Below are 18858 nucleotides of genomic sequence, written 5' to 3'. Positions count from 1 at the left end.
ACCTTCAAATTATCGAAATAGTGCATGATTTGGTCGTAGTCCATGTCCAGCTGGAGGTCGTCCAATCCCTGGAGATCTCCCGCAGGAGCCGTCCCATTCTCCGAATTACTAAACATCGGATTCCCGACGATGGTGGCGCGTTTCACCTCCGCACTACTCCTTCCTGCAACAGCCCCCCCATCAATCCACCATCGACAAATCAACCCCAAAAACCCACCGTTCCCGTTGGAGTTCGGCGACTTTGGGTACTGCACAAACTGCACGTTGTCTTCGTCGGTCTTCCCCGGTTTGTTTCTCATTTTCACTTCATCCTCTGGAGGTGGCGGCGGCGGCGGCGGGGGTTCATCGTCAAACTCGAAAACGCTTCGCATTGGTTCTTGGCTCGCTGTCATGACTATATCTTCGTCTTGAGCACCAACACTCCAACCGTAATCTGGTGGAGTTCGATGATGCTTCTCCTGGTGTTTGCTGTTCCGGTGGTGGTGGTGATGGTGGTGCTTACGAGGAGGTGTAGCCTCTGGAGGAGCGGACGTCGTACCAATATTCCGATGGGGCGGAACCGGAGGCCGGTAATCCTCCACTGGCGGCGGCAGGGGCACCCCGTGGGGCGGCAGCGGCGGCGGCGGCGTAGGCTTATTCCTAACAATAACACCTCATTACAACTGACCGCAATCGGTACAAAAACTCACCACACTTGCAGATCGTCATTGCTGCTCCCCACCGTAGCCGCAGTGCTCTTGCTCTTACAATACGTATTACTATCAATCGGCTTATTTGAATTAATGTCTCCTTGCGTCGAACTCGGCAGTTCGATATGACTAGGATTGCTAAAGCTCGTCGCTAAACAATCGTCCGGATCGCAATAATTCAAATTGAGCGGATTCGTCGTAATCCTCATCTCGCTTCCGTTCGCGTTCGTCGCCGCCGAATTTCGATTCGAGCTGTCCAACGTCGCTCGCCCCAGCCAAACCCAATCGTGGGCGTTCGTCGTGGTTTCTCTTGGTTTACGATGAACCACCAAACTTCCGGGATTCACCGGAGCCGCCCTGACACCGGTAGCGATCCCGCTCTCTTCCGCTTTGAATTTCGACGCGTAAACCACACAAGAGACGACGAAAACGACGATGGCGCAACAGAAAGTTCCCAAAAGGACGTACATGCTGATTTCCAGAGGGGTGAGATGGGAGGTGGCGTGTTGGCGGAGGACGCCTTTGCCGCCTTGGTACTGCCGGGCTTGGACGTTGGGCTCCTGCGAGTTGTCGTCTTTCAAGGGAGTGCCTTTGAGGATGTCCTGGAGGTCCTGGAAATCGCGTTTTGAGCCCCCGTACGAGCCCCCATCGTTCTGTAAGATGTCGGGGCGGTGTTGGAGATCGCTGGAGGTGAAGTCCACTGTTACAGACGCCGAAGCAGTGGCCAGGGGTCCTGCTCCTTTGACTTTGGGACGGGTACTGGTTCTACACTCTTCAGCTAGCAAAAGTGTGACCTGGAGAAGATCTCCGTTGCCTTCACCCACCGCGATGACTCGGGGATGGTGGGACGCGACCATCGGGGCGAAGGCCACCACCTCCGGGTCCAAACTCTCCACAACTAGATGGTAGTCGGAATCGGCAATGTCCCTTAATGGGGTCCGGGTGCCATCGGAAAACTCCAACTCAATATCCAAGAGTCCCTCCTACAACTGAAGTTACAAAAATCCCAAAAAAATAACAAAGAGTACCTGATATTGCGCGGTTAGCTTTCTCGTGACGCTCGTCTCGGCGATGTACCCATTTTCGATCGAGCTATCTGGTGAGATGTTGAGTTGTAACCCAGAAACGACTTGGACGAGTAGTCGCGACAGCCCCACTTTGTCGTTGCCAACTCTTATCTCCTTCGCCCCGATCACCCTTCCCGTAATGGGGGATAAAACTTGCACTTCCGTCCTCCCCATGCTTCGCCCTTGCAAAACCCTGCCATGGAGACTCGCAATGCGCGGATCACTCACCCTCAACAAAGGCAGAACTAAATCAGTGACCCTCAACCACGTCCTCCGATTGATCAGATAACTGATCCTCCCAGAATCATGGTCGACGGCCATGAAGTGCGCGTACACCTCGACGGGGCTCTGCTGGTACCTCAGACGACAAACGGGCTTTTCGACGACGTTCCCCATGTCGTCGGGGGGGTTCAACCCTCCCCAATTGCTGTTGTACGAGCGCTTTTTCCGACGTGATTTCACCCCACTGGAAAACGTGAGTGATGGGGGAGAAACGAGACGAGTTTTAGGGGGAAGATACCTGGGGTGGTAGTCGGGGACTCTCCACGATTTCAGTTGGGAGAGTCGTGTATCGCTCACTTGAAGATCCAAGGGGAATTCCGGCATCCAGACGGTGAAACGCGCCAAGCCGATGTAGGTGCCGTACTTGACGAGAACGGAGCCGTTAACGGAACCGCGGGCTTCACTGCCGTCCACGTAGACGGAGCTGCAGGACGAGGAGACCTGAAAGAGAATCGATCGGATCCATACAATGTAAAGAGTGCACGTACCTTCAACACACTGTCGTCCTCGGAATGACACGACGCCTGGAACGTGACGTCGGCCGCTTTTCCGGCTTGAGAAACGATAAAAACTTTCATAGCCTGCGAGACCTGGCGTCCAGTTAAAACCGCAGTGTTTAGTACTTCCCAGTTCTGCAACAATAAAATGCAACAATAACACACCACTGCAGCGATTTTCCTTCAGACGAGAAATCCCCAGAATGTCGTCTGTAAATTACACGAGTCAAGAATTCGCTCTGAATTTGTTCCTCAGTCATTGTGTCATTGCGAGGTTTTTCCTCCCAGACGTCTTCTAATGTCATAAATCTAACGAAATTGCTTTTAGTGAGTGTGAGCCGTCCGTCCGTCTTATTCCGACTTGATAATCCTTAATTCCACCGACGCTATTACGTCATTAAACGAGACGCAAATTGGTGGTGCATTTTTCTCGTCATTTCGCGGAAAAACAACGAGAGTGTAATGAGGCGCGATTAATGCGACCCGAAAAGGATTCGCTCGAGAAGATATGAAAATGGAGCTTTGAGAGCATTTAAGCGGAAAATGCAGATTCGGAAAATTCCCACTCACGTACAAATGCGAGTTACAATTTCATGCAATCAATCGAGAAATGAAATGGGCAAAAAAAACGCCCCTCTCGACGTGATTAAAACGAACCTTTGAGCTCACATCTTTGAATCCTCTCCACGAATATTGTAAATAAAATTTCGTACAAGTTACGGCATCGTCGAGTAGCCATATATCCAATATCGAAACCCAATATTTCACATATCTCCCATCACAATAAAACGAAAGCAGCACATCCTTTCCTTCCACCATTTGTTCTCATCGTCCGGTGAAAAAAAAAACACTTTTCCATCGTCAAAGTGAATTTTCCATCGAGAAAAAAAACCTTCCAGGTCGACCGTTTTCGCCGCCGATCGATGTTTACTTTAGATATTAAAGATAAGTAAAAAGTCTTCCGAGTTCACCTCTGGTTATGATTTTCTGTCATTACGTCACCGAGGATTACCCTCTCTCTGTTAACTTCGACTGAATTAACAGATTATAAATTTAAATCCTTGCGACTCTGTGTTCGGAGAAGAAAATGCGACGTAACAAGGCATAAAGTTGGCATCAGTGCGAAATGAGCTTGTATTAAAATGGAGATGAAGAAGAACAAAAAGAATACAAATAACATGGTAGCTTTCCGTAATAAATTTCATTAAAAAAAAAAACAAGATCCCGCTGCAATTGAAGGATCATAAAAGACGACCGTACATCTCGAGCTGAAATTAAAATACTGATTGCTGGATTTTTTCAGCCGTGATGTTGGTATTTACTAACAAAAGAGTCGTTTAGAAGTGTCCCGAGCAATCAAATTAATCTTGATTTCAGTTTAATCTTCAAATTATTGCGGGATTCTTTTGTCTCCATCTGTGTTAAATAATTCAAAATTAATTCATCATTTTAATCCGTTCTCTGCGGCGTATTTATGGAGAATATAGTGGGGATTTATGACGTCATAAATCATTACACATTTTGTTAGCTTTTGGTCAATTATGCAGGTGTTCATGGTAAAAACCGAGAGGGCCATGTCATGTTTCCTAGCAAAATATGATGACTGCAATTTTTAATTTAGTAAGTCCAATCGTGTGATAAAATACCCTTTGCCGCATGTTTAATACACGATTTTTTCCAATTCACCAATAAAAAGATCTGTTTTGAGTCTTATAACTAAATATGCAGCATTTCTATAAAAGAATATAAAACCCAGTGTGCTCCGGAAAACAAAAGACTTGGCCACGATTTTCCACTCACCTGAAATAGTGAGTAATTTTCCAGTGTCAAATTTTGAAGTAAAGTATTTTAATTACAGAGAACTAGCTAATGTAGAGTGGGAGTGTTGAAGGGATGAAAATTTCTGAGTTCAAATTAACGAAATCCGCAACAGGACACAATTGTCAAAATTTTCTTACGTTAGTTCTTGTTCACCAACAGGCGGCACATTTTCGCTCGTTTTCAACGCCAATTATGGAATCCCGATATACTTATTAATCATATTCTACACGAATATAATACAAATTTTTATCTAAAACGCCTAAAAACGGATTTCAGAGCCAGCTCAGACGCGGTAATGTTTTTTCAACAAATTGGCTTCCACCTCCGCAGTGTTTGAAGTCCAAACATGCCCTCCCTCCCCCGTCCGATCCCGCCGCCTCCCCCTAATCTAAACAATTTCCAGCAACTTGATTACCAGCTTAAATATGCTCCAAGAAATGAGTTTGATGCTCTAACAGCTCGACTTCGTCCTCCTTTGATGTTCCAACGCACACGAAAACATTTCATTAGCAGTTGAGTATTATCGCAGCACGTTTCGTGGTTCACCATAGGCCATAAAAGCCGATTTACGGCTCAAGTAGGGTGTTGGAAAAAATTATCAGAGCGCCTGAAGGGAAATTATACGAGGGCGAAATCGATAATGCCAGTCTCCAGTAATTAGATACTGTGTATAGTATCAAAGCGGAATAACAAGGGAAGATAACTCATTGATTTTACGTTGAAACCCGTTGAAATATTTCTTTGGTTTAACGATAAACCGATTTTTTCAGGTGTTATCGCTGTGAACCAATATTGGGACAGAGGGTTAAAGCCGAACGAACCCCTAAAAAAAAAAACGAAAAAAGACGAAGGTTTAGAACGATCGATCAGAAGACACGCAATGCTTTTAAGGCGCTGGGTTTTAATCGACAATTTCAATTTCTTTAAGTGCTTCATTAATGTAGCCGCTGCTTGATGAGAATATCAGAGATTAGGTAATTCGCTGGAAAAAACTTCTTGTCCCAGGACGAGCGAGCCAGTCACGTCTGCATGTCGCATTTTCCATTAACGTTCGTCTTTTATCTGGAGATTGGAAATTGAGAAATGCCAACAACAGCGAGTTTTTACACCGTCCTCATTGTATTTTGGGTTGCCTATCGATCACCCACCCCCTAAACACACTATTACCATCATACAGGGTTGCATTTACAATTCGTTTGATGAAAGTTTTGCGGATCGCACTGTATAATTTCGATTGTGCTCCCCTCAAAATCATATCGATCCGTCGTGTTCGGTTCATCAAGTCTTTATAGAGCCGTCTGGAGCCGCGATAAAATCCAGTCGCCGTTGTTGGCAAGTCTCCGACTCTAAAAGATCATTCTTCAACTCCCAAGGACCATCCGTTCTAATTATGGCGCCGAAGATGAAAATTTAAACAAACAATTGCCACACGAGCATTGACGACCTCGTAACCTCTTTAATTTATCTGAGTTATGTGTGTTATTTACGAGCGACTTTCCAGAAACTTTTATTAATACACATTTTATTACATCGACTTAGAAGTAGTAGCTTTCAGGGGGGCTCCAACTGTCCGGTTTGAGCTCCGAAACTTGACACTTCAAAGAAGAATTAAAGTTGAATGCAGCTTTGATTTCGTTATCTTTGACAAAGTTGGTCGCCGCCTCCAAGCAATCGCAACTCAGCGGATTACCAATGGCGTGGAGATCCACAGAGACCGTCTTCAAAACCTGGAGAGTTTCAGGATCGAAACACTTTATAAGATTCCAATTGAAGTATAAAACACTATGAAACTCATCCATACTGGTCAAGAAGCTTCGAGGGATTTGCGTCAAGTTGTTGTGGTCCAAATGAAGAGTGACGTACGGGACTTGTTCTTCGGTTGCCTCACTGACCACCGCCTCTGCTTCAAGCCCTTCGATTTGGTTCCTTTGAAGCCCAATCTTCATTAAACTGTTCGGAAGCAACGTAAAAGCACCACGTTGCACTTTACTGATTCGATTCAACGCCAAATCGATAACCGACAGGTGGGTGTTCTTCAAAAACCACTTCGAATCGATCTCTTGGATGTTGTTTCGGTCCAGATAGATCTTCTTCAGGTTTGTAAGATCATAGAACGCGTCTTCGTCCACATTCTCGATTTGGTTCTTCGAAAGATACAACACCTCAAGACGTTCCAAATTCTGGAACTGATATCTCTCTATTGTCGACAAACGGTTGACAGCCAACGATAAGCGAGTCAACGCCGGAAGATTCTGAAACGCCCCAGCTTGAATCTTGGAGATATTCGCGTTGGCCAGCCAAAGAAACTTGAGTTTGTTGAAATTCTTAATCATGCCGTCGCACAACACCGTCACGTTGGCTCTAGTGACATCGATCATCTCGTGACTGTCCAATTCGTAGATATTGACGGATTTTCGATGTTCGCCTTGGCCGTTGATGGTACGGTGGGTCCACACATCGACTCCGTTCAACGCCCATCGGTCGGGACACAGGTTGGTTTTCACCACGAAGAGCACGAGGACGAGGAGATACTTGGACATTTTTGGTCCAGTTTTGGTAACACACTAAACTAGAGAATTGGCGCGATGAAATCACGACTTATCGCTGCGACCTCTGACTCGGATCGAAATAAAATTTGATTTGGAACTTGACACAGATTCGAAGAATGGGGTGGTTGTTTGTGTAACTAGAGAAAAAAAAAACGGTTTTTTTCTCCACACAGAGATGTCGAAGAATTTCATTACGGGCTGAAGTGGAAAGGGGCGGCATCCGCAATTTGCCCCTCTAAGCAGTTCATTAGAACTTTTAGCATAACATGTTGGCAATAAACGACCACTTGCAAGATTGCCCTCCTTTGCATCAGCAATGTGTCGATCGTTATGTGGGAATTTCCCACTTTTAGTTAAGATTCGTGTGCGCTTGTATTATCTCCAGGAGCTAAATAATTGAATAGAAATGGCGCCGTTTACACGAAACGAAGAATTATAACGCCTGTACGAACAACCGGTGCAGTTTTTTTCTGTTTCGCGGAGCACGAAATCTGGCGTTTCTTCGATTTTTCTTCGCAACGGATTTAGGTGGAGGCACGTTCTTATGCAACGATGCACTATCCGAGCGAAGAGGAATGCAAATCGTACGTTAAAATAGGGAATTTACATATTTACAAACCGACAAACGTCAACAAGAACACAATGTATCAAAATCGAGAGTAGAGTGAGCACGTGACGTCACCACTCCCTCATGGAACGAATATTTAAGAGGCACCAAAGAAAAAGTCACCGTTCGATTAGTTTTCCCCCGGAAGCACTCACCTTGCTGATGGGAACCACGGCTTGTATGTCGTCTTTCTGAACATCGAATCGAGTGGTTGATTTCCGTCCTTCGGTCCGATGGATCTCTCCATTATCGGCGTCGTCTTGATGGGGCTCGAATTTAGCAGACCAGACGATTCTTGCTCCCTCGTAGGGTTCGGTGTCGTCCTCCCCAACCTCCAGTAACCACGTAAATAGCTCCGTTACGCTGGAAATAAACGAGTCAGATCGTTTCGGGGGCGACTTCGATTTTAGGACGTAGAGACCAGTCGAGATTGGAAGTTAGAGGACGTGTGGGGCTCGTTGGAAAGGTGCGATTCGCAAACAGAGTAAATGAAATCGTTGCGGAAAAATTAGGTTCGTGGTGGAAAGTCGAGATCGTAAAAATTTGATAACGATGTTTGAAAAGTGTATTTTTATGACATGTAAAATCGAGTGATTGAATGGGCGTCATAAACACGCTATAAACAGAGTTTTATTTGTTTTGTGTTAGGCGAGGAATTTTCGATTATGTTAATCATGATTCGGATGACAAACTCTTAAATTCCTCTCAATGTCGAAATACATTCAATCTGTTAACACCGACGATAAACACCCACACGCCGTCAATTAATAATTCCATGCACATTTCTCTGACTAGAATATAGCTTAATTTAGCTGATAAATTTCAGTTATAAGATACTAAATACCTGTTAGCTCCTAATTAAACCTGCAAGTTACCGACGTAACTGAACTTAAGCCCCATTTTGAGAGTAAAAATCCTCCCCCACAACCTCGCATTAACTTAGCTTGATTCGTATTTATGACCCACATCCTTTGAAAAAGGACCCTCGTCCTCTTAATCCCCAAAGAGCAATACTCATCCACCTCGTAAAAATCATAACGTGCGAAAACCACCCCAAACTTACTCGCCATCTGACGCTGTTACTTCCGAATCTGGGGGTTCACGCCGGACCAAAGTTACCGAAGCTCCAGTGTGACGGGGGTTGATGTCCACTGTCATATTCCACGTTGGATCTCCCGCTCCTACCGCTTCCAATAGACGAACGCCGCTTTTCACTCGGCCCCTGGAACAAAACCGCAAGCTTATTCATTATCCTTAAAGTCGGAAGTTTACAGGTACAAATTAGAGGCTGCGTTACGGGGGCCCTTATAATTCACGACTGACACAATTATACGCTCCAAATAACAGAGGGTGCCATTTTTAAGGGAAGATGTACAGGGGAACGTATTCTCGCGATAAATTCGCGAGGAAAAAACGACAGAAACGTGCTCAATTAGCGCTGTCTGGAAGAGAATACATCATCGCGAGAGGGGGAATTTTAATATTCTTTCAGAATATTAACTTGCAAGAAATATAGTTCATTGTAGGAAGTGGGTTTCTATCACTGAAATAGGTATTTACAAGGCGGCATTTGCTAGAGAGCCGTAAAAACTAAAACAATCACGGAGCCGCATTTTAAAATTGGCACTACAGGAAAAACGGCGTCTGTAGTCAGAGAGGGTAATTATTGCAAATTATACAGGGGGAAAATGATGTTCTCTGGGGTTTTGACAGGTTAAAAACGTCATGTTAGACATGACAGCGCTGCCAACACACTTCAGTGTCTTCCAAGTCGCAACCTAAATTCGCACTATTACTCTTTACTTGAAAGGTTCCACCGCGTTTCTGCAGATGATATTCCCGCGTTACATCAAACCGAAAATGTAATTACATCTTGATGATGTGACATTTCCAGATGACGACGCACCCACACTCACTCTGGAGACGCTGAAAATTCCTGCGCGCTGTTATTGATGAGTGTTTCATCTTTTTTTTGTCGATTAAATCCTTAATTCGGAACGCACACACATTCGTCGAAATATTAATGAAGTGCTAGCAGAGAGAAAAAAGGAACGCAACAAAACCCAATTTATTTTTGATTAGGACGCGTGTTCTCCCGACGAATGTCGTCAGATAATTCTTTCGCTCCACGAACTAATTATTTCTCGAGTTGGGAACAACAAATATTTCCTTTCTCTCCCTCATCCTTCATTTGCTTGTCGCCACCGAAAACCGAAAGCGGTTTCAACGCGGGAATTTCATTTTGCTAGACGTGAAATGTGCGTAAAATATTCTCCGTAAATCCCCCATGACGCTTGCGCGCGCGGGAAAAAGAAAAAGTGGCAAGTTTTACACAAAATGTGAAATTAATTTCCGGCGCAGCTGCCAAATAAGATGTTTTATGACGATAGTTTTAAGTCTTTCGCGAAACTCGTCAATTTATTGTCGAGTTACAAACTTCGTGAAACTAATCCCGTTCAAGCGGGACGGAAAAAAACTAGTCCATTCTCCTCGTAATAAGTTCGAAGGAAGAGAAATGACATGTACAAGCAGTGACAGTGCCAATTGAGCACGTAACTGACGCTCGGGTGAATTTATAGCGAGACGTTGAGATTTCATCAAAAAAGTCGCTGGGTGATTATAAGAATGTAATGAAGATTTTACTGCTTCGCCATCCAGGGGTGGAAGGACGAAACAATGTCGCGAAATTATCCGCTTGAGTAACAAGTTGCAACTTTATACTGAATTAAACATGAATAGGATGATGAAAGTATGAATTACGTCGAGACGGAATGTTTGGTACTTTTACGATTAGCGATATTTGTACAGTTGGCACGAATGAACGAACAAGAAAATCAAAGATGGGAAATTGAAAATTTACGTGCAGTTTGCTCAGCTTCACCCTTCATCTTTCTCACAGACCACCCTATAAGTATACAGGATGAACCCGAATAAAGTTAAGATCGATTTTATTCGCAAATTTAATTCGTTTTAAACAAATCTCTAAAATTGTACATTTAAGGTAAGGAAAATAAAATACAGTCTCATTGTTTGAAACTGGCACTAGGCAAAAATGACGTGTTTTAACAGAAGCCATTAAAGCGCGATTTTTCCAGGCCAATAACACATCAATTTTCGGAATAGCAATGGTACAGAACGCGTCGTGGTCATGTTTTAATTGAATAGCAGTGATTAAAGTGGTGAACTCGTGCCAAGCACGGCATTGTCGCCTGATGAATGCGTCTGTTGCCATATTTCGTGGCCGCGACAAAGGGGACGTAGATAATCGAGTCGGCCGAGTCTGTTTATTTTCTTAAATAACAGCCTCTCGTGTATTATATCACCGAAAAAAGTGTCACATATTGCTTTCGGAAAAAGGCGGCTCCGGTTATATTACCTTACCTTATCACAATGGCCGTCAAAAGCTTCGCCTTTTCTTTATCAATAAACACGGGGACGTGCATCCTCGACTTGGGAAACAACGGCGGATGTGGTAACAACATCATAATAGCATCCGTCAGCTTCAGCTCCTTATAAGCACCCTTCGGGGCGACAAGGGGCACGTTTCCTAAGCCGGTCGATGGTTGAATTTGCATCTTCGGATGACACCCTTCTGTATCATCAGGTCGGGGTTCCATGACTGAGTATGCTACTTGTACTAATCTCGGCGGTGTTTTGGTAACTTTCCCCGGTCTACCGTCCTTGTCGGGGGTGGGCAAGAGGGGCCACCACGACGATGGAATCGTAATTTGTGCCAGACAGACGCCATCCTCGCCGTCGGGACTACAGGCGGCGTGCAGCGGCGTCCTCGTTCCCAGCGTCGCATGCAACACAATACAAACACGCTGATGGTGACGCGAAAGGAGCAATTGACGTCGACCTCCCGGATCGGTACCGGTGTGGAAAAGCACTCGCAGCACCGGGGAGTCCCTCGGGATCTCATTGCGGACGATATGCGCCGACATATCCAAATGATGCGTCGCGAGATCCTGCAGATCTATAGCCGGACCTTAAAAAAAAAAGTGTTGACTACTAAATCGCGTTAACCCCCAATCACTCACCTGTTGTGTTGAGAGGTAGAGGATCTGGAACGACGTACCTCGCCGGTACCGTTTGTTTCGTGCTGAATGGACCATATGTGGCCCTCACTGAGATCGGTTGCGAGCTTTGGAAAACCGTAAACCGATCTGTGGAGAGAGGGGAGCCCGCCGCTGAAGGATTCCCCAAGTCCGGCGCTGGCATAAAATGCTGACGGGGGGATTGTTTCAGGAAGAATCCTCCGTCTTTGTTTTCGAAATGTACGTTCACGCATCCTGTATAAACTAGAAGAGAAAAATGTCAGCGTTATTCCGGGTAATTCCCTCTTCAAACAGGTTGATATCTCCAGAGTGTTTACTTTGTAGCTCCAATGCTACGTCTTCCTTAATTATTAACAAAACAATACAGAGCCGCGAGATACTATCGATTCGTTGCGCTTTTATTTATCCAATTAGATTGTTTCGATGCTCATGCAACTGCAGTTTTGTTGTTGCAGAACGAAATTGGACATTTGTGTAATGAAGAGTGATTACTGATTCAATAATGTGTTGTTTACCTACTAATATTATGATAAAAAAAATGGAGCAGCTTGTTCGCCCAAATCGAAATAAAGGATTGTACAGCAAGAGTACAATCTGTTTGCAAATATTTCAAAACTGGTCATAAATCAAATACGGTTCACTCTAGAACGGACTGTGGAAACGAGGCTTAATAGTCACCATAATGCAACTCAATCAGCGTATATACAACCAACAATACACTATAACAATTATTTCGCACGAACAAACCCACAATAACCGTTGAATTTATCAACTCCGAAATAGATAAAATGTGTCGCAAAAACACAAATCTCCAGGTAATAAATTTCCAGAGGTTACATTCCGTATTCTTCACCATTACCCAGCGTTATTGCAAACGTCAAAAGCAATAAAAAGAATAAGGTAGAATCTCATCTTATCGCATCATAAATTTAAATGTTCGTCTACCACATTCACTGTGCATGAAATACCAACTGACATTAATGTATGTTCCCGTAAATCTCATTAAAAAACTGCTAAACTGAAGAAGGAGTTCTTAACGTAATGAAGCGGTTCGGTTTTCTACGCAAATAAAAGCTCCAATTTTCTCGCGTTCGTTTAAATGCAAATTTCTACGTAGAGAAAAAAACGGGCGGGTTTTGAGTAATCGTTCGAATTAAAGCACTAAATTGGCGCTTGACGTATGACAAATTACGTAGTTATGGATGACATGATTCTCTAGCCGCATCACTCGATCTCGGTGCCATATTTAGTTTCATTGTGACACCTGACACCTCATACAATAAGAATCTGAATGAAATTGCAGCGGCTGGCCGTAAATCCCCAAAAGTCCAATTAAACGAAAAAATCTCGCAAGTTTTAATCGCCGTCGCCCCGAAATATTCCCAAATAACTTTGTAAATACATCACTCCGGAGCACTATGAGTGAGATTCTAGGTCAGCTGTCGCCGTGAAAGATCGACGGTTTTCGCAAGCTTCTGAAACAGTGCACTTTTGCCTGAATTTAGTCAATTTTCTCGTTAACTTGGATGATTGAAATTCCCTTCGATAAAAACGGTTTAATATCGATCTAAACTTTAGAGAAGCAAACCGATTTCCGCCGGATAGAAATTCAAATGACGTTAATTCAGAAGTTTGCGTTTGTTGGAAGTGCTAACTTGTGATTTGGTGAAATTAAACCTCTCCAATTTCGGGCCGGGATCATGGAAGCTATGTAAATTTCTTGTAATCTCAACCTGTGGTTTTAACATCAACAACCAAAAGATAAGATATTCTTGTGTTTTTTTCTCGCGTTTTTTAGCAGATGTCGAGGGCGTAATTGAAATATCCCCCTTCGTATGTGCTCGGAGTTAATTAGCACCGAGATGAGGGCTTCTTGTAGCAGACGGTAATGGACCCGGAGCTAATTATACAACAAATATCTCATCAATTCGGGGGAGCAAAAAATAGAACTTCCCCTAAATCGGAGCCAAATTTGGTGTGATGAGGTCTTTCCACCGTCAATTGTGTCTACTTTATGTTCGATAAAAACTTAATAACTTACTCATTGTTCGAGGCGCGTTTACGGCTATGACTATATTGATTTATTTTACGATCATTCACTTCTAGTGGTGCCGAAAGTCGTGTAATAAAGATGGCGCGGCGCGGTGTTGCTCAATCAGCGTTGAAAGTTTTCAGGCGAAAATACAAATGCATTAGGAGGCAATGAAAGATAGAACAGTTTGAAATGACAGTTTGATGACGTTTTAAACAGAACTACCAACTCGAAAAGCATTTCAGTGCCTACTGAATAAAATGGAAGGTTTCGACGAGAGTGCTGTACATACAGTTGTCAATTTTAACGAAAAATGTGCTTTTAATTTCACATTTTGCCACATAAAATGCTTTTCCATCTCGGTGCTTCTTCGCTTTTTCGCGAGTTGGCATCATCAACCATCAAAACTATGAGATTATCAAATAAAGACACAGCATTTAGTGACAGTTGACACTACGACAGTGACATTTAGAGGGATTACTACTTTTAACTTATTGACTTTCTGTATTAAATCTCAAATTTTTATAGCCACAGGGACGGATTTGAGAATTTTTCATTTTCAAGTCGAGCCAAAAATTTGCAATATTTTCTCTTCGTACCTGTAACTTTGGTAATTTTAACACGAGGGCAATGAAATTTGAAGAGATTACTATTTTTGACTCAATTTTTAAATAAAAAACAAAAACTGTCTTTTAGCAACTGCTTGGTCGTCGTTCTCCTTCGTCCTCCCCTCTGACAATTGATATATTTACCGATATCTTCACACTATTCCTCCCCTCAGAACCAATATTGATCAGATCTTTCCTGAACTCTTCTCCCGTGTATATAAAAATGAAAATACCAGTTTATTTTTATTATTCATCCCGCCTACGCCTTAAAAGCCTGAGATGGGATCGGGATAAGTCCAACTTTCATGCCAATGACGCAATCCATTACGTAATTAGACTGTGGTATGCGCCATCCCTAGTGGAGTAAATATAATATCCACATTCTTAATGAGAGGAACAGTTCGGAATGCAGCCAATAAGGCCGTCGAACGCCGTTCGCTCTCCATAGTTCGTTTATTTCTGTCGATGTTCGCATATCGAAGAATTGAAATTAATAGCTTATATGACTCGTTTCAAGCAGAGAAAAAGAAAAGCGCTGGGGATTTAGTACTGGTAAAGGTCACGACTGTGTTGCTCGCGAAAACTTTTCTTTCGATGGTCAATAAGTATTGTCGCGGAAAGCCTGAAATATAGCCCGCACAACCCCTCTTCGGCTGAAGTGTAAATTCGCTTTTGATGGTGTTCCGGCGGCTCCACGGAGCCACTTTAATATGCATGTTAATCTTTATAATCTAGAGTATTCCGCGTTTTGAATATTTATCACAGGCCTCGGACGTATTTTACATGAAATATGCAGAAAACGCGAAAAAAAAACTCGTGGGGTTGAACTTGCATATTTATCAACACTTACAAGTTAATTTCCGCACCTTGTTAAGCACGTCATGGTAACTTATTTAGCTCTAACAGAATGAAAGAATACAATGTGTGTCTGGCAAGCTTTCAAAATATTCGGTTCGGAAAATTGCAGAGTAATTTGTCGGCAATTGCTATTTTCGAACGACCTCAAAAGATGAACAACGCCGAACACCTGCGGTTGTCGCTGGGGTGGGATTTGAAGGGCTTTGTGCGGACGCTCAAGAAGTCTCAACAAAGGGGTGAAAAATGTACTTAACACAGTTTCTTGGGGTTATTACATTGGAAAGCTCTCAGTCAATGAACTGTGGCGCCACAACGCCACATTTTTGCACGATTTTTTTTCTCTTGTTCATACAAACAGAAGTCAACTATTTAGACTATGTCGCACATGTGCGCATTCTTCGCACTGTCGTCAGCGAAATGTTTAATTTACTAGAAACCCAGTTCAATTAGACAGTGCCATTAAAAATTTAACTTGAAAATTAAACTGATGACGATACTTTTACATTCTTGATGAGTTCTTGAGTTCTAAAAATAGGCGAAATCCCTCACAAAGCTTTGAAGCTCTCTTCAGACTCAAATGCGGACATAATAGAAAATAGATGTCTTGTATATTCCACGTCTAATTTTAATGCATTCAATTCTAGACACGTTTCATAGAAACATACAACAAAATCCCTTTCGTAATACACTTCGCATAAGCCGCTTATTAACAACGCTGTGATCAATACTCCAAATGTCGATTGCTTTTAATTATTTACAGACAATTAACGGCTTTGGGGAGGCCAAAATATACCATTGAACCAAACGTTTATTGTTGCCAGGTGCAATTTGCAATGAAGGACAAAATAGATTTTATGTAGTTTTTTAGATCATCGAGCACTTCTAGATTCGGTTTTTAGAATTATGACCATTCTTATTCCAACAAGTAGAAATATGACCATCACATGACTCTCATATTACGTAACCATGGTTACATTGTGTTAAGACACATAAGACACGGCATTTGGTGACAGTTGACATTAGGACAATGAAATTTGAAGAAATTAGTATTTTTGACTTATTGACTTTGTGATCCAAATCTCAAATTTTTAGCGCCACAGGGACGGATTTTAAAATTTTTCATTTTCAAGTCGAGCCAAAAATTTCCAATATTTTATATTCGGACCTGTAATTTTGGTATTTTTGACACGAGGGCAAAGAAATTTAGAGAGACTACTGTTTTTGACTTACTGACTTTGTGTTCTAAAGGTCAAATTTTTAGAGTCACAGAGACGGATTTTAGAATTTCATTTTAAAATTAAATCGGGTATAATGGTCTTAATTACACTTGAATGTTAATAAAACACATAGGTAACAAACATATTGGACTGTAAAGTGTTAGATGGGCCACCTTGTATAAACCTCGTCGAAACGAAACAAGTTTGTATCTTTTCCATCTAGACGACGGTCCAAATCTACAAGCATGCAGACGCCACTTTAATAACACAGTTCCCGCTTCCGTTAATGCAGACAATAACTCTCTAAAACGTTCTTCCATCTTCTTCCAAAGTCTCATAATTTGTCAGAAGTCGCGAACACCGCAAGTGAATGACAAGATTAATTCCGCAATGATACTCACGAGCTAATCAACCGCGAATGCACATGTGCACGAAATTTTCACCGCACCGATTGATTTACCACCACACCTTCTACGTAGAGTCGTTGTAATGTAAATGAACATTAAAGGGACATCCCCACGTCATGTAATTAGTTGGTTTTGTTAATTAAACAAGGCCCCGAATTAAATTTGACGTTATGAGAGGCAGTTAACGTAATTGTAATGAAAATGATGAAATTATACATAAGGACGTTTAACGAGACCTTAAGACAACGTGTGTTGATTGAAACTACTAATGCATTCGTTGCGTGTGTATCACGCCTTGTAGATCGATGTAGTTTTTTGGACGGAAAATGTTGCATGACGGTGGGATTCATTAATTTCCCCCAATGACCCGAATCGAGTGTTCAGCGATTATGTTGAGGTCATTCGACTTTCCGTGATCGTTGTGGAAAAACGCCGCATTCCACTGACACGACTTTATCACCCCGCAATTATAACGTGAAAAGCTGAAAACGAAACGCCCTTTTATCGACCTCGTTTTCTTTAATATCAAGAATGAGAAATGACGGAGAAAATGGCAAAAATTGTGATTATACGTCGCAAAACCAAGAAAACGGGGAACGTCCCGTTTGAGAGTGATAAACCGGAAATGAACGAGCGGGACGATAAAAATATCGGAAACTTTGTAATTGAGAGGGTTTATTTGGGAAACGTTGTATTATTGATCTCGAGCATCTCGGTTGGAATCACGTGTTTATAGAAGACTTTTATTGATTATGCATGGAGAGCTTTAAAGTTTGATGATGCGGCAGCTCAAATAAAGATTTAGGAAAATGGCAGCTGATACTGCCGCAGAGGGGTTTAACATAACACAATGTTGACCAAACTACCCTCAATATAAAAAAAAGTAATGACGTTATCAAACGAGCCCCTCATTGTTATTCCCTTTGTCCCGTTAATTACAACACGAAATTGACTTCGTTCATTACCGCTTGACTTTCTGACCGGTGTTTGAAACGAAATCCGGCTCGTAAAGACCGAAATTTTCGCATCACGCTAATTGCAGGACGTCCGTCGATAGGGCCTACAGGCGCTTTTCAGCAATTCATCAATTAGGGCCAAGTTGTAAGTTTCTCAATGGGATAACTTTTCCGATAGTGTCGTTCGATTTCCGCAGGATCGAATTTCCATATCTTCTTCGGGAAACTAGCTTCTTGTGGTTCGAGATAACGTCGTCGATTATTCTCTCTCAATTTGCAACGATGAGTTCACGACGATAAGTAAATCAAGCTTGAGAGAAGTAAAAATTGGATTTGGAAGATCGATGGATAATCTGACAGCAAAGTGGAATTTTTCTGTGGGATATGTGCGATATGTGCGTGAGATGAAAGACAAAGCAAAGGGAGGAACGGACGGAATCTTAATCGCACTGCTACAGTTATAAATTTTCATTTATGGTTTCTGGGTGGATCTACATTTTCAAGTCTAGCTAAAAATTTCCAATATTTTCTATTCGAACCTTCTTTCTGGGTGGATCTACAGAGTGGTCCACGAGAAATAATAAAGTCGGTCCATTTCGCACGAGTGGTAAACAAGATTTTTTCTACAATCGCGTGCAAATAACTGAAACCGGTACCAGCAAGTAAACAGATTTTTTAACTTTGATCTTTGTGATATTATTAGCTATTAACCTCGTTAATGACCTTAAAACCGGCCACAATTAGATCAATCATTGTAGCCGGCGACTGTCTGGGGCAAAGTGTCACAAGTAATACATGTCCTCACTCAATATGTAAGTCAGCGCCTCCTCCGCCATGTTTTTTTCTCCCCAGCCGCCTTTGATCGATCCCCCGCAAATTCAAAAACACAATTCGTCCAATCACTGCCGATAAATAGAACGGATTGTAATTGTTTTATTGACGGTTCGGTAAACGGCGTAATAGAATTCATGCAGCGACATCTCCGAAACAATAAAAATTTCCATTTTTATTAACCGCAATTTCATTCCGAAATTTTCAAAACTGTATGATAGAGTATGCATGAAGCGAGCGACTCGTACATATTTCACCATATATTCGTTTTGCATAATAATTGTAGGACAAGGGGGTGGCGGAGACGCCCACGTGACCGACCCAGGGATAAATAATGACTTATGAGTCGGGGGCGAGCGCCGACAAATATTTGATGCAA

General features: G+C 42.6%; 2 protein-coding genes across 2 annotated transcripts in view; both read right to left on the bottom strand.

Annotated features, from left to right (window-relative positions):
* Positions 1-18858, bottom strand: part of dtn (transmembrane protein 132C dtn) — a 28528-nt gene that overhangs the window by 1498 nt on the left and 8172 nt on the right. The window contains exons 2-10 of the mRNA XM_088044681.1: positions 11553-11813; positions 10894-11500; positions 8576-8734; positions 7668-7875; positions 2527-2670; positions 1718-2479; positions 690-1672; positions 218-639; positions 3-163 (exon numbers count right to left, since the gene is read on the bottom strand). Of these exons, the coding sequence (XP_087900807.1) occupies positions 3-163; positions 218-639; positions 690-1672; positions 1718-2479; positions 2527-2670; positions 7668-7875; positions 8576-8734; positions 10894-11500; positions 11553-11813 (3707 nt within the window). The remainder of the gene's footprint in view (positions 1-2; positions 164-217; positions 640-689; positions 1673-1717; positions 2480-2526; positions 2671-7667; positions 7876-8575; positions 8735-10893; positions 11501-11552; positions 11814-18858) is intronic.
* Positions 5848-6949, bottom strand: LOC148169181 (uncharacterized). Its single transcript, XM_088044716.1, has one exon. It carries the CDS (start codon positions 6894-6896, stop codon positions 5892-5894), a length of 1005 nt encoding a protein of 334 aa, XP_087900842.1. The 5' UTR covers positions 6897-6949; the 3' UTR covers positions 5848-5891.

Source organism: Gnatocerus cornutus, chromosome 9, assembly GCF_029298725.1.
Source record: "Gnatocerus cornutus isolate USDA-ARS CGAHR chromosome 9, icGnaCorn1.1, whole genome shotgun sequence".
Taxonomy (NCBI): domain Eukaryota; kingdom Metazoa; phylum Arthropoda; class Insecta; order Coleoptera; family Tenebrionidae; genus Gnatocerus; species Gnatocerus cornutus.
The sequence above is the reverse complement of the archived record's forward strand: the minus strand, read 5'-3'. Positions and strand labels throughout refer to the sequence as shown.